The sequence below is a fragment of the Macaca fascicularis genome, chromosome 15 (genome assembly GCF_037993035.2).
Source record: "Macaca fascicularis isolate 582-1 chromosome 15, T2T-MFA8v1.1".
In the NCBI taxonomy this organism is placed as follows: domain Eukaryota; kingdom Metazoa; phylum Chordata; class Mammalia; order Primates; family Cercopithecidae; genus Macaca; species Macaca fascicularis.
The window spans coordinates 82,137,043-82,152,601 of NC_088389.1; the positions used below are offsets into that span (position 1 = coordinate 82,137,043).

Here is a 15,559-nt window from a genome sequence, read left to right on the forward strand (position 1 = left end):
TTCTGCGCTCATTTCATTTCCCATTCTGTTTTTGTTAAGGTTGTTTTGTTCATGGCTTAGGCTTATCTCCTGTACTAGATTGTAAAGTTGTGAGCAAGGAATGTGTCTTAACTTTTGTGTTCTCCGCAGCTTCTTGTACTTGGCAAGGGAGTGGGGTAGCGGGGTGGGGAGGCGGTGATTAGTATTCCCTAACAGCAGTTAAAAGTGTCATATTAAGTGGAAGAAAAGGGAGTAAGAAATTGAGCTAGGCAGGCCAAAAGTGTATCCATTATCAATTAGCAAATTATTCAGTTATTCCCACTTTGTTACTTTAGTTCTCACCAAAGTTTATTTAGCGGTTGGCTACTATCAGCCTTAGAAACTATTAACTCTTTAAAACTGTGTTTAGGGCCAGGTGCGGTGGCTCACGCCTGTAATCCCAGCACTTTAGGAGGCCAAGGTGGGCGGATCACGAGGTCATGAGATTGAGACCATCCTGGCTAACATGGTGAAAACCTGTCTCTATTAAAAATACAAAAAATTAGCTGGGTGTGGTGGTGGGCGCCTGTAGTCCCAGCTACTCGGGAGGCTGAGGCAGGAGAATGGCGTGAACCCGGGAAGCGGAGCTTGCAGTGAGCCGAGATCACGCCACTGCACTCCAGCCTGGGTGACAGAGCAAGACTCCCATCTCGAAAAAAAAAATGTGTTTAGTTCTTCATTGGTGTGTTATATTTGCAATTTCTTAAAAAGAAGTTTTGATGTACTCAGTGCTTTTAAGTAATACTGTCTGGGCATATGTAATTTCCTTTCCCAATCTCTCAATAGGCACACCTTGGGCCTACTCCACCTCCACATAGCCTTAATTACAAATCAGACGACAGGCTTAGTGAGCAAGATTGGCCAGCATATTTCAAGGTCCCATGTTGTGGGGTTGATACATCTCAAATTGAGGTATGTTGTGTTTTTTTTTTTCCCCCTTTAAGTTACTTGGACACACTCGCATGCTTTGACTACCTAGTTAAGATATTTCTCTCACCTATTCTTTCTGCCACTCTTTTACTGTCTTTCATACTCATCCTCATTCTATGAAACTCAGATATTTACTTGCTTCCTAACACTTCTTGCCCCTGAAGAAATCATGGAAAGTAGATTTAATGATGGTTATTTGAATGATTTTGAATGTGATAAAGTATCTGCCTTCTATTGTTTCTCTCCCCACCTGTACTTACTTCTCTTTTTCTTTTTCTGTTCTTTCTTTCATACTGTTTTAGGGCTAGTTTATTGTTATTACTATTTTTAATAGTAGTACTATATTAATAGTGTTAATAGTAAACTTGTAAAACTGAAGTTTAACATACTTACAGAAAAGTACACAAATAAAAGCGTACAGCCTGATAAATTTTACACAGTGAATATACCCAGGACCACCAACTAGATGGAGATACATAACACTACCTGAGCCCCAAAAGTGTCCCTTAGCCCAGCCACTCTTCTCCACCAAAGACAATCACTGTGCAGATCTTCTAAGCGACCTGTTAAGTGTTCATACTTTTAACTTGCCGTTAATAGGTTTCTGGCATCTTTTGGGTTTCTTAATTTGGAAGACAATCTCTAAGTTCATGAACATTTGCTTTGTTTCAACATTTTTCGATTTAAATATATATGCATATAAATAGTCTCTATCAAGGCCAGTAGATTGCTTGACGGTAGGAGTTCCCAGACTTGCCGGGGTAACATAGCAAGACCCCATCTTTAAAAAAAAAAAAAAAAAGCTAGGTGTGGTGGCTGAGATGGGAGGGTTGCTTGTGGCCAGGGGTTTGAGGTTCCAGTGAGCTATGATTGTGCACTGCACTCTAGCCCCAACAGAGCAAGATCCTATCACTTAAAAAATAATAGGCTGAACTGGGCATGATGGTTCACGCCTGTAATCCCAGCACTTTGGGAGGCTGAGGCAGGCGGATCACCTGAGGCTGGGAGTTCTGACCAACATGGAGAAACCCTGTCTCTACTAAAAATACAAAATTAGCTGGGCATGGAGGCGCATACCTGTAATCCCAGCTACTCAGGAGACTAAGGCAGGAGAATTGCTTGAATCTGGGAGGCGGAGGTTGCGGTGAGCTGAGACCGTGCCATTGCACTCCAGCCTGGGCAACAAGAGTGAAACTCCATCTCAAAAAGAAAAAAAATGAATAGGCTGGGCCCAGTGGCTCACGCCTGTAATCTTAGCACTTTGGGAGGCTGAGGGAGGCAGATCATGAGGTCAGGAGTTGGAGACCAGCCTGACCAACATAGTGAAACCCCATCTCTACTAAAAATATAAAAATTAGCCAGGCATAGTGGCACACGCCTGTAATCCCAGCTACTGAGGAGGCCGAGGCAGGAGAATCGCTTGAACCTGAGAGGCGGAGGTTGTAGTGAGCTGAGATTGCACCACTGCACTCCAGCCTGGGTGATAAAGCGAGACTCTGTCTCGAAAAATAATAATAATAAACAATAATAATAAAAAATAGTCTCTGGTTTTATAAACATTTTTGAAACTTTATACTGGGATTTTATTTTTTAAGTTTATTTTTTAGGTTTGTAAATTGCATATGAGGGAGTATCATTTTTAGAGTTGCTGTTTTTCTGTGATAATTCTAAAGGCAGTGTTGAGTTTTTCAATAATTTTGTAAGGTACTGAGCTCTGCCCTGCAGTATGATTTTATTTTTTCTTTCTTTCTTTCAAAACAGAATGGAGTGCAGTGGCACGATCTTGAGTCACTGCAAACTCCGCCTCCTAGGTTCAAGTGATTCTCCTGCTTCAGCCTCCTGAGTAACTGGGATTACAGGCCTGTGCCACTGTGCCTGGCTAACTTTTATATTTTTAGTAGAGGTGGGATTTCGCCATGTTGGCCAGACTGGTCTTGAACTCCTGTCCTCAAGTGATCCACCTGCCTCAGCCTCCCAAAGTGCTGGGATTACAGGCGTGAGCCATCGCACCTGGCCTGCAACATGATTTTCCTGGATGTTGGTGAATCTCAATCTTCTTTTCTGACAATAATTTTAACCATTATTATGGCACCTTTACTGAGGCTGCAAGCTTCTTGGCCCACAGACTTTAGAAGGAAGTAAGTAAGGAAATTAACATTACCTTAGCTGGCATGTTGGCTCACGCCTGTAATCCCAGCACTTTGGGAGGGCAAGGCGGGCAGATCACTTGAGGCCAGGAGTTCAAGACCAGCCTGGCTAAAGTGGTGAAACCCCGTCTACCAAAAGTACAAAAATTAGCCGGGGGTGGTGGCACGCGCCTGTAATCCCAGCTACTTGGTAGGCTGAGGCAGGAGAATTGCTTGAACCCAGAAGGTGGAGCTTGCAGTGACCCGAAATCGCAGCACTGCACTCCAGCCTGGAAGACAGAGAGAGATCCTGTCTCAAAACAAAAACAAAAAACAGGCCGGGCGCGGTGGCTCAAGCCTGTAATCCCAGCACTTTGGGAGGCCGAGACGGGCGGATCACGAGGTCAGGAGATCGAGACCATCCTGGCTAACACAGTGAAACCCCGTCTCTACTAAAAAATACAAAAAAACTAGCCGGGCGAGGTGGTGGGCGCCTGTAGTCCCAGTTACTCGGAAGGCTGAGGCAGGAGAATGGCGTGAACCCGGGAGGCGGAGCTTGCAGTGAGCTGAGATCCGGCCACTGCACTCCAGCCTGGGCGACAGAGCGAGACTCCGTCTCAAAAAACAAAAACAAAAAACAAAGAAATTAACATTACCTTTGTGATTCTTGCAACTTTCATGTTCATGTTAAAGTCATTTCCCATTGTGTGTGCCCCTAGCCGGTTTTTTTGTTTGTTTGTTTTAAATTCATTTAAGTAAAGCCATCACTGGTTCTTTCCTTCTAGATGTTCTCATAAAACATTGAATATAGGTTTGATAAAAAGAAGCCACTGTTACTGTTTGGACTTGAGAGAAGATTAATAAAGTCACTTTTTCTTTTTTTAAACCAAAACAAGGTAGGTAAATTGTTTGACCTTTTGTAGGCACAAGATTCATGCTGACCTCAGCTGCTTTTATTATCTGCAAATATCTTGAGTCTAAGGATTCATCATTTCCCTAACATTTTGTAAACTATCTCATCTACCATACCTACTGAAATCCTTTTATTTTAAAATTTTTGTAGTGCATCAAGGGATTATGGCTTTTGGATATTTCCTTGATGTGTTTCTATGAAACTGAGGCCCTGATTAGGCTGTCAGCAGATACTGTATTACATTGATTGTTTTAGTTGGTAGAGACACACGTGTCAACTAGACCAGTTTCTCCCTTTTGCTGAGAAGGGTGAAGCTTTTAGATAATATTTAGTTATGGGGGATGTTTGTGCCACTGTTTAAAGTGATTTGACCCTGGGTCCTCCTCCAACCTTACGTTAGAAGGCCTATTTTCCTCTCTTGTTCTAAGGGCATGTAATGAAGTCTTCAGTACACAAACTTTGTCCCTCCCTGTAGGTGAGTGGTTATTATTTTTTTTTTTGTCACGGGTTCGGATATCATGTTCTTATGTGTAAACATTGGACCATATAGTACTCACAATACTTTGACAAAAAGCAAACCAACCGAAAACTGAAGGCATGCCTTCGTGTCTTATTTGCAACTTGGACCATGATCTTGCCCCTTGAAATCTTCAGGCTGTTCTGATGAAGCCTTCTCTATGTTGAAATGCCCAGTCATGGTGGCCAGAACCATCTGGAGAAGGTAGAGTTGTAAATATGAAGTAACATGTATAATTCTAAAGGACTCTTATAATGAGAGAGAGGCCAGTGACTGAGGCTGGCAATCAGCTTTTTCTGATTGCCAGCCTGAAAAATCTTCTGAAAATCATAAGCTTTTTCTTTCCTTATTTGAATCTGTAAAGACCCATAAGTGCATTTTGAATTTGTTCATCTATAAGCTGTTAACCCAAATTCATGTCCCAGGTTTTTAAGAGAATAAGCAATAGAATATAGGTGTTTCCAAAGAGGAAGACGTATAGAAGCAGATAGGTGTCTAGTTCATTCATTCACAGATAGGCACTAGGTTAGATCCAGTAGTTGGCATGCATGCATCAACATGTTAATCGGAATTAAAGGCTGCTACATTTAGGCTTGGCTAGATCATCTATAAATTGAAACACAAAAGGGAATTGTTAACTAGGAAAGTATTTGTCCAGGTTCCTTAAAGTTTAAATACGGGGATCCAACTAGTATTCTCCAAAATTTTTCATGAATATCAGACTTTACTGCTGTGGAGCACTTGGCTGTTGTAAGAGGAGTGTTTCATCTCTTGTAAGTATGGTAATGAAAGGAAATTAGGAGCCAGTGGGACAGTGCAGGGACTTAGGTGTAAATAATGGGTGAATCTTTTTTTTTTTTTTTGAGATGGAGTTTTCGCTCTTGTTGTCCAGGCTGGAGTGCAGTGGCGTGATCTTGGCTCACTGCAACTTCCACCTCCCAAGTTGAAGCGATTCTTTTGCCTTAGCCTCCTGAGTAGCTGGGATTACAGGTGCCTGCCACCATGCCTGACTAATGATAGGTGAATCTTAATTGTGAAGATGAGTACGTTTATGAGTAGAGATGGCTTCATATCAGAACTTTATCTTACAAGCTACTCTTTACTTTTCCGCCTCCCTACTCCATGCCAACAGAGTTAATGTAAGCATAGTAGAGTAATGTTTCATCTTTGTGCGTGTAGTTTTCTTTTTTTGGGGTGGGAGGAGGTGAAGTTTTTACTGTCTTTCCATCTATTTACATATGTGAGTCCAGGGAAAACAGGCAGCTTAAATTATGATATAATTTTTTACAAAGGGAAAACCTGAGTTGAAATTATTGTTTTACTTTATTCATTTCTTTACAGTGAGTCAAAAATTTTTTCCCCTTAACTTCACATAGAAAATGAAACTTTACACAATGAAGTAAGGATGGCAGGTTTCACAAGGGAAAAAGGTTGCTGTCAACTTCTTTCCTCAGGAATATGGAAATGTGGGTGGATTATCTGTTCAGAAGAGGTTTCCTTTATTACTTATTTTTCCTTTTTTCATTTAAGACATCTGTTAACATTTCACACAGCCCAACAGATGTTGGAAAGCAAGTCCCATACTTTGTTCTCAAGAAAAATGACATTTCCTCAGTTGGTTCCCCCACCTCTGTGACTGAGTCCAGCCTGCTGCATAATTTGCATATATTAAGTTATATACCTTAATGCCATATGAATTTGTAACTTCAGCATTATTTTTATATGGTAAAGTCTGATTTGATTAGAAACTAGTTTATATGTTGCTCTAGAATTAAGAGAGGGCAAAACATTTTAAAACTCTTCTTTAAGAATGGCAACCTGATTCCACATACAAGATTGGATAGCCAGTTTTTAACATTTTTTTTCTATAAAATAAATGAATTACAAAAGCTTGATTTGTTTCGCCATAAGGAAGTGCTGATTGTCATGCGACGTGGAGCGTCATTTTTATTATTTTGGCAAGAACAGGGACAGTTTTGTCTTGACAAGCCACTAGATGAATACCAGCATGTGTCACATGAAAAACCACTGATCTTTAACCCAGCTCTGTACTTAACCAAGCCTTGAAAATGAATAGTGAATAAAAGAAGAGCAAAGGCAGAGCACATTGCAGATTATAGAATCTGTTAACAGTTGCTGAAGTGAACCCAGGGAATTACAGGTATTGTTCTGTGTACAGGATTTACATTGTTCGAGACAGAAAAAAAAAAAAATCCTAGAGTACTTTCTCAGTGCAGCAAATGTGTGCTTTTATCATAAAATCATATATATTTACATAGAACTCAATGAGGTTTTTTTCCTGCAGTTATATAACTTATTTTAAGAAAGCAATGTGCTTTTAAAGAAATTAAGTAGAAAGAAGAAAATATATGCTATATGCCCTTCCCCTCAAAGAAAACACCCGACAAACATACATGCAAAACAAAATTCTTTGCTCACTTGCGTTTTCATGTATTCATTGTGGCTGATTTTTTACACCAACATGTGATTTTTTTTTTTTTTAGAAAATGGAGGGAAAAACCCAAAACCCACCGTAATACTCAAGTACTGAAAAGATCAGTAACATTTTAAACAGTTGGTTGTGGGAATTATTGCTTACAGAGCTAACAAGAAAGAACACACTTTTTTACTCTGCTGGTGGAATTGCATTGTGCCTCCCTATAGTCTTGTTATCCCACACTAACTGAAATGCAAATTTTTTGTAACTAATTGGATCTCATTGAGGGTGCATGCACAGTGTGTAATTATATGCAAAAAGGTTTTAAAAAGTAAAATTTCCCTGCAATTACAACTTTTAATTACTATCCAAAACATGGCACCTATAGCACAGGTTTAGAATATATATGTCTGACTTTTTTACAGATTACTCAAAAACATGAGCTATGAAATGCTTAATAAGGTGTCAGCTCGAAAGTTACAGGGAAAATGTTTAATTACAGCAATCTATAAATTGAATTTTACTATAGTTATATGAAAATAAAGATTTCTTTTTAAGTTTAGGATTTAGTGTATTAGAGTATGAAAGGCATGTTATAGTGCATTCCTTTTCTTGGAAGATTTTAAATGTTAAAACATCGTCAACATCAGAAATCACTTTCAGAGCCATTGTGTTTTTTCCCTTTGGTTCTCCAGTCTATTTTACCATTGTAAAATGCTTTTGAGTTTCTTACTTTGTGTAAGTATATTTTTGCTTATGTGGTGTGATGTGGGGGAGGTAGTCATATTCCCACAATGTCTTGAACTTGGATGCAGTGAAACCTAGTTTGGTGGACTCCATAATTTCCATGGTCCATCTCTCACTATCAGTAAATGTGGGAAAGCCAACAGATGGCATTTAAGTGCTTCTGATTCTTTAACCTGAAATACTCAGAATCAGCAGCAAAAAGCAATTATTGTGGAAGTGATACTTGTCTTCTTCCTCCTAGTTTTAAATAATTTTCATATAAATGATTCCAGAGAGTTATTCCATAATTGTCAGACTACGTAGCCAGTGGAAAAAACTCAAAAGGCGTATTTGTGCCTTGTAGGTGTATTTTTTTGTACCTGTGTCTGTAAAACAATACAGGTGTCCCAGTTGTTAGATAGAAATTATCCTAACATCAAATATTCTACACAGTATGTTATATGTGGAAGTTCAGATCATGTATCTTGGGGATTTATAGAGGGGTTAAATGTTCTTTTCAAATATTTTTGTTAAAATGAGTGTTAGAGAAACTTAAAATCTTATTTATTATTGAGTCTGGATTAATTGTTGTCTCTTTTTGTAACAAAGCTTGTCCTCTTTGTAAACTTGTGTTACAAAATAGTTAAGATTTTGTTTGAGCAAATCCATTTAGCAGGTGCACTACTGTATATTTGTTATAAAAAAATATTTTTTAAACCTTAGAAAGATATCCTGCTGTTTTTAAGGCTTGTGTTGTGGCAATGACATGTTATATTGCAGACCTGTTTCAGCCAGGGCCACCTCAGTCCTTGATATCTGAAAGAGCTCAGTTTGCCTATACTGGGTAGCATTTTGTCAGAAGACTGCTGGCTGGGCAGACTAGATTTGGATGTATTAGCTAGTCAGCCTAATAACCCTGTACAGACTGTATTGATTTTCTAGGAGAGAGTTTATGAACTAAATAAACTTGGGGTTGGTGTCTTAATAAACTGCTTCTCTCAGTCTGTCACATTTAGTTACGGAGCTGTGCAGTTTAGGGGGAAAAAAGGCTAATTCTGTTACAGATTGTTCACAGCAGGGTCTCCAAATTAGCCCTTTGTTTTGTAATGCCACCTTGCTTGGGCTCGCTTTGAGCACATTTCTCAGTTTTACCCTAATGAGTTGCAACACTGATAATGTGGCTGATGATCTTTCATTGATTTCACTATCACTTGCTTGTCTGGTAATTGATCCGTTGCTGAGCCTCTAGTTAATTATATCGGCTTTGACATGGCCCGGTCCACGGGGAATTTCAAGTCTTGCAGAATAACAGTTTTAATAAAAGAGTCTATTACTGCAGGTGCTTGCTGCTGCATGCCAGTTGATTTTTGTGTTGTTAGTGTGTGTGTGGGGTCGGGGGTAGGATACCTGGGAAAGAAGAGGACTGCAGGACTGATAGAAAAAAGGGGTGGGGGCTAGAAAAAGAGGAAGAGGGCGTGAAGGAGGGGGAGAAAGAGACAAGGAGAGGGCGAGTGAGAGGCGAGAGAACACACAGGCAAAAAAACACACAGGCAAAGTGATACAACAGAGCCTGAGTGGAAGGAGGAGGAAGCTTGCTATTGACAGTGTCCTTAAGCCTCCCACAAATAACAGCCATTAGTGGGAAGGTCAGGAGCTGAGCAGGCAGCTTGACTGAGGCACTGAGTGCCACTTCAGAAATCAAGAGGCTAGCAAATTTTAGAGGGAGTTTAAGTGGGTAATAGCTAGCAGTAAAGGTACAGTCACTGTTGACAATTGACTCGTAGGGGCTTTTCCTGCCCTCCCCCCAGCAAGAATATTTTTATTGACCACAGGTGGACTTAATATATTTTAAGGCAACAATTCTTTGGGTTCTTGTTTGTTTCCTCTCAGATATTGAATTTGCTTCTTTTGAGACTTTTTTGTGCTTAATGGTGGTGAACTGGAGGGAAGTTTAACAGAAAAGCTTTCAGGAGATGTCGGTTCTAGAGGGGAAGGTACATTTGTGTCAACATAGTGTACGTTTTCTCATCTTTTCTCATTGTCCACTAATGACACAGAGCTGCCACTGAAGCTCTTTTCTGTTTCTTTTGTTGTTTCAGAGAGTAAGGTTTATTGTTATTCTTGAGTTAAGAAGGAGCAAGGAGAGTGGTACATTTGTCCTCGATATTTGTAGGTGGTTGAAGATTAATGTTCCTTACATTTTAAGTTTAGGAAGGATGGCTTTTTCCTGCTGACTACTTTTATGAGATGGCATGAATTTAGCTTTCCATTTTGAAGTTACTGTTTATGTACAGTGCGTTTTGTTCAGTGCTGCTTTTCCATAAATAAGGCAGACAAACACTATCTAATAAATAGGTGAATAGTTTTAAGACTTGTTTAATTAAAAATGTGACATGTTATCAAGAGTATATTTCATCAGGCAGGAAAACGTTATAGAATTTTCCACAGATATATTGAATAAAAAATGGAGTTTTTATATTGACTACTTTTTGCCTGAAATGGGACAGGCTTTTTTTGTTTATCTTTTTCTTTTCTTATGATTTGAAAGGATATTGCAGATGCTTCATCTAGGAACTTTAACAATGGATTTTTTTCTACTTTTGAGCTTTAAGGAAAGGTATACTTTTTTCCTTTGCCATTCAGTTTCTCATTACTTAACATCCAGTTTAGTAATTAATAGCCTCAGGTACTAGATATTAAATAGTGTATGTTTATATTTGGCAGATGTTTATTGTGCATCTTCTATGTTATAAAAACTGCTAGGCTTATTTACTTACTCTTCAGAGTATAAGGTCACATCTCTATGTATGTTATTTACGAGTTTCTATATGGTTATAAATAGCCCAGCACACACGATACGACTTTCAAGAGCTAACATTTAGACCATAACTGAGCCAACTTTACATTCTCTTACAGCTGACTATTTTACTTTCTTCAGTGTAATTAAAAAAATATTTACGTATCACAGTTTTACAAATGTTAAAGCAAAGACTGGTGTATGTTAAAGCAAAGACTGGTGTCAGATATTATGTGTTATATCGGAAAGCATTGTTGAGAAAAATTCCCGGGGAAGGGCCCTAGCTTCTCCTCGCCCTGTGCACTGTGATTGTGGTGCTGCCTGGAGTGTGCATAAGTGTCTATCTATCTGTATATCTGGAGAGGGGTTAGTGCAGGGTGTCATTTGGTGCCTGACAGTGGAACAGTGCAGTTGACTCTTAGCTCTGCTATCCAATGACATGCAGTGGCTGAGAGTTTGAAGCTGATGGTTGGGTCTCCAGTGCTGCCTGCACACCTGACAGGCAGCTGTTAAACTGAGCAAAGGCAAGCTTGGGGAGTCACAATCTATGCATAAATGATAGGGATATCTGTGCAGAAGGTGCGAAAGAAGCTCTGACCCCCTCCCTCCCCCAAATCTCCCCCTTCCCAAATGAAATGCACAGTTCAGCCAGCTTCTTAACTACACTACACTCCTGCTACTGGCTGCCAAGAGGCTCAAAAAATCCACCTTCACTTTTCAGTCAGAAGAGGCAGAAGTGGATGTGAGAGAAAGAGAGACACAGAGAGACAGAGAGCCAAGGAGGGCAAGAGACTTGACTTTAAGAGACTCCTGTACTGACAACTCCATGCAGTTCGGAACCAGAACGACTACGGCTGAACCAGGGTTCATGGGGACATGGCAAAACGCTGATACTAACCTCTTATTCAGAATGTCCCAACAGGTAAGTTTCTTTCTTTCTTTTTTTTTTTTTTTTTTAAAGAAACCTTGAATTGTTATGGGCACTTTTGTTTCTGGTGTTTTTCTTTCTAAATATTTTTTAAAATGTGGTCACTTCCTAGTTAGGCTCTGTTTTGTCATAACTGTGTTACTGGAATGTGCAGGGTTACTTCATGGTTTCCCTAAGGGCGTCTTAAAAGAAAAAGGGGAAAGGATACTGAAGTAAAAGAAAGCAGAGACGTTTTTGAAAAGTTTCACAGTACAGCCTGGGTCAGGGGAAGACTTAATTTATTTCTTTGTTTTCTGTTAAGAATGAAAAAAGCCACCACCCAACAAATGTATCTTTCTATCAATATGAATCACTTCGTCCAAAGTGTCTGCTCTCTCGGAGTAGTTTCTGCAACCTAAAAAACAGTAATAAAATCTAGGGGCCCCTCAGAACAGCCCTACTGACTTCATGTGGCTGGAGGCACCTTCGTTCAGACCTGAGAAGAGAGAGGAGGCTGTGCAGGCTTGGCTGCCAGCGCCGAGGGTTGCTGGAGGAGTCGGCGTGCGTGGCGGGCTGTGCTGCTCGGTCCTTGCTCCTCGCTCCTCCGCTCTGCTCCTCGCCCCTCTGCTCTGCTCCTCGCCAGCCAGCCCTCTGCGCCCGCCCTTGCGTTCCCTTCGCCGGCTCCGGCCCGCTCTCCCGCCCGCCCGCCCGCCGGCGCACTCACTCGGGCGCAGCCTCGGCGTCTTCCCCAGAGCCGCTCCTCCGTCCCGGCCGCGCTGGAGGCGTTCGGCTTGCTGGCTCTGCTGGGAAAGCCGACGTGGTAGTGCGAGGCCATCGGTTACTGGTAATTAATCACTGGAGCCGGCGGCTCGTACCATGCGCTCCGTGATACGCGCCCTGTGCGCCGGGCTTCTCTTGCACAATTGCTGGCTCCTTGGCTCCGCGGGGGAGCGAGGGTGAGAGGAAGCGAAGGGGACACAACCCAGAAACTTTCATCTTGGATTGTGCTCAAGTGAGGGAGGGAAGTTCCCTGGTGCCTCCCTCCTAGACACGTCTTGCTTTTCCAAAGCCTACACCAAACCCACACAAAGCAAGTTAGTTTGATATTATCCACACAGCACGAAAGTACTATTGACAAGTATACTTGGATTTTAAGTTGATGGTGGTTGTTAAGAAATATTGTGCCACTCGTGAGGAAAAAAATACTGCAACTGCTTTCTTTTTAAAAAAAAAAAAAAAACAAAACAAAACCCTTTGTACGAGTTCACGAAAATTAAATACTTTCAGTTAGATATTTAAAGTTGTTGATAAAAAAAAAAAAAACAATTTGCTAGGCTATAAACTGCTACAAGTTTAGAAATACATTTGCAAGAGATAATACCTACAACCAGGGGTTTGTAGCATTTAGCTAGAGAACAGTTTTAGCACACAATTCTAGATGGGATAAGTGCATTTGAATAAGGTGTATTTTGACATATCCTGTAGAGGGACCCTGATTACTGCTGATACAGTAAGCTGGGATTTAAATGCAATCAACATAAACCCAATAAGTAACTCTTCATGTGCAATTTCCCATTCTTTCAAGTGAAAAGTTCATTTCCACATAGAGATGCTCCTTGTCACTACAGAGTGCTATGAGAGGTGTTTTCCGCGACGCATCCCTGCCTGGGTGGCTTTCTCATAGCTGGAATGCAGAGTGTTTTCGCTAACCTTAGTACCAAGTAACTTGTGCCTCACTTTTAAAATTATATGTCACCTTCAGGGTTTTCCTTGAGTTAGTGGAGGCCACGCGTGTGTGTGTGTGTGTGTGTATGTGTGTGTGTGTGTGTGTGTGTGTGTTAGAAGGGAAGATTGGCTTAGGTCTCCCTCTAGCTAGAAAAGAGTTAATAAAACCAGATAGAGATAATGATCAATTGATAAATGGCTATTGAGCCACATAGATGGTGTTAGATTGCTTATTTGGCACTAGCCCATTTCCAAGTAGATTTGAATCTAAGGAGATTTTGTCATGGAAAACATTTTAGCTAAAAAACAAATAAAAGTAAATAATATAAATGATGGGTCAGAATTAGGAAAATTTATGATGTCTTTGATCCAGCTATCTGTGTGGATATTTTGTGTGTACCTGTGTGTGCATATATGTGTAATGGTGAGCATCAGTGACTATATGGAGAGAATAGAAATGTGGGGAACTAATTTATGCTTACTAATTTATGCTTAATTGATGCTATTGAAAGTATATAATATTATGCTATTTATGAAATAAAGTAGTACAACAAAGGGAGAGAAATCACAGTTTTAAATATGTTTATTTTTTGGTTTTGATGTAGTTAGCAATCACTCCTACCCCCCCAACTCACGTTTTTCTATCATGGTCACTAAATGTTTGCCTCTTGTGCATTTTTGGAAAGTATGTAAGAGAGGGTATGAGCTTACATGTTTTTTCTCTTCAAGATGACATTTTAGTTTGTATAAATATTACATAAACAAGTTCAAACTATGTAAGTGAAAGTATGTGTGCTGTTCATATTTAATATGTTTGTTTTTCTTACCTATAATTCATCAGCAATGCTGATTCAGCGTGTGTGTGTGTGTGTGAGAGAGAGAGACTTATTGAAATTATATCTCTGATATCTCTTGAAGCCGGCCATTTCAATGAATATTACTTTCAATATATACAGTTAAGCCAGCTTTTGTTACAGGTAAAAGTTTTTCCAATTTAATCAAATATGTAGAATTCTGTATATCTCATTTCTGAGGCATCATAAAGAGGTTTCTCTAGATTATGATTATTTTATTTCTAAGTAATATTTACTTAGCTTATGAAATGAATAAAATTTATTGGGTTATATTTCTTATAAAGTTTTCTTTAATAGTATAAAAACTAATATTTTCCTGATTATTTAGACATTTGAAAAGTCTGACTAGTAGGGCTGCTAATAAAAGCTTTCAAAACTGAGTTACAGATAATTTACCACCAGTACTTAACTACAGAAAAACTTGTGGGAAATGTCTCATGAATACTGAAATTTAATAATCTGGTTTTATGTGTTCTATAAGTAAACTGGGAAGTAGGGATACAAAAATCTTTGTCTTTTGTTTCATATGAACAAAGTTGGATCTGCTTAAATGTATATCTTTCATTCTGTCTAATAGTAACAAACATCATAGTCTGAAGCCAATTTGGATTTAGTGGCATTAAGTATGTGCCCCTAAAGTTCAAGTTAAGACTATTTGACTACAGTTTCCTGTGCCTCTACATTTTTTCTTCTATATTGAAGTATGATTTTCTCAAATTATTTCTATGTATATGGCTGAATATTTGAGAACCTTAAAGGGTATGACACTTGTGTAAAGGGAGTTCTTCTTTGGATCAGTTTGATCAGTGACAGGTGGAGAATGAACCTTATTTTGCCTATTTTAGTTTCACAAGGTACTGTTAAAAGCAAAAAATAAGGCTTGCTTTTTCAAGTTTTTTTTTTTTTAATCACACTTGAGGCAATTTTTCTATTTGTATAAATATTCTATGCATTTGAGAGAATAGTAAATAAAATTCTTGTAGCTATCTCAAGGGATGTAATAGTCCAGTCTATTTAAAAATCTTTTCAGAAAGGAAACCATACAGGTAAATAGCTATAGCCCACATTTAATATGTTACTAGAGACATTTACCTTTTGTTATTGGCGAGGTATATTTAACCTGTTTCAAATAAAATGTAGATCCCTTAATAAGGTCTTTTTTCATACTTGAATGAAATACTAAGTTAGAATTATAAATGACTCTGTGCATCATTATGTAGTAATTTAGGATTCACCCGATGATGTAACAAAATTAACAACATAATTTCATTGTGAAACTGTGTCTTATTAAAGAACAACTGTCTGACATTCTCTTACAGTTGCTTTATTTAACTTCATGCAAATATTATTAGTAGTGACATTTTTCTATTGTGCATTAGATTCTCTCATTAGCATGATGTGTTAGTTATCACCAGAGAAATCATTTTCTAGATAGGTGAGGGGCAAACCAAGAAAGCTAAAAATTAAATCAACGATTTACATTAATACCAGAGCGTCTGCTCACCAGAGATATGACAGAGTAAAAGCAAACTTTCTTACTAATATAAAAATCTAGCACCTTTCAGAGAAATGATAAATAAAATATATTATAAGAAATGTATAATAACAT

General features: G+C 39.1%; 1 protein-coding gene across 10 annotated transcripts in view; it reads left to right on the forward strand.

Annotated features, from left to right (window-relative positions):
• BNC2 (basonuclin zinc finger protein 2) overlaps positions 1-15,559 on the forward strand; it is a 452,504-nt gene that overhangs the window by 132,582 nt on the left and 304,363 nt on the right. For 4 of the 10 annotated variants that reach the window (XM_005581671.5, XM_015437123.4, XM_015437127.4 and 1 more), the window contains exons 2-3: positions 805-930; positions 11,186-11,386. The exons of 2 other annotated variants lie outside the window; for them this stretch is intronic. In XM_005581671.5, the coding sequence (XP_005581728.1) occupies positions 805-930; positions 11,186-11,386 (327 nt within the window). The remainder of the gene's footprint in view (positions 1-804; positions 931-11,185; positions 11,387-15,559) is intronic. 4 more of the 10 variants (XM_015437125.4, XM_074017430.1, XM_074017433.1 and 1 more) reach the window with 1 other exon arrangement.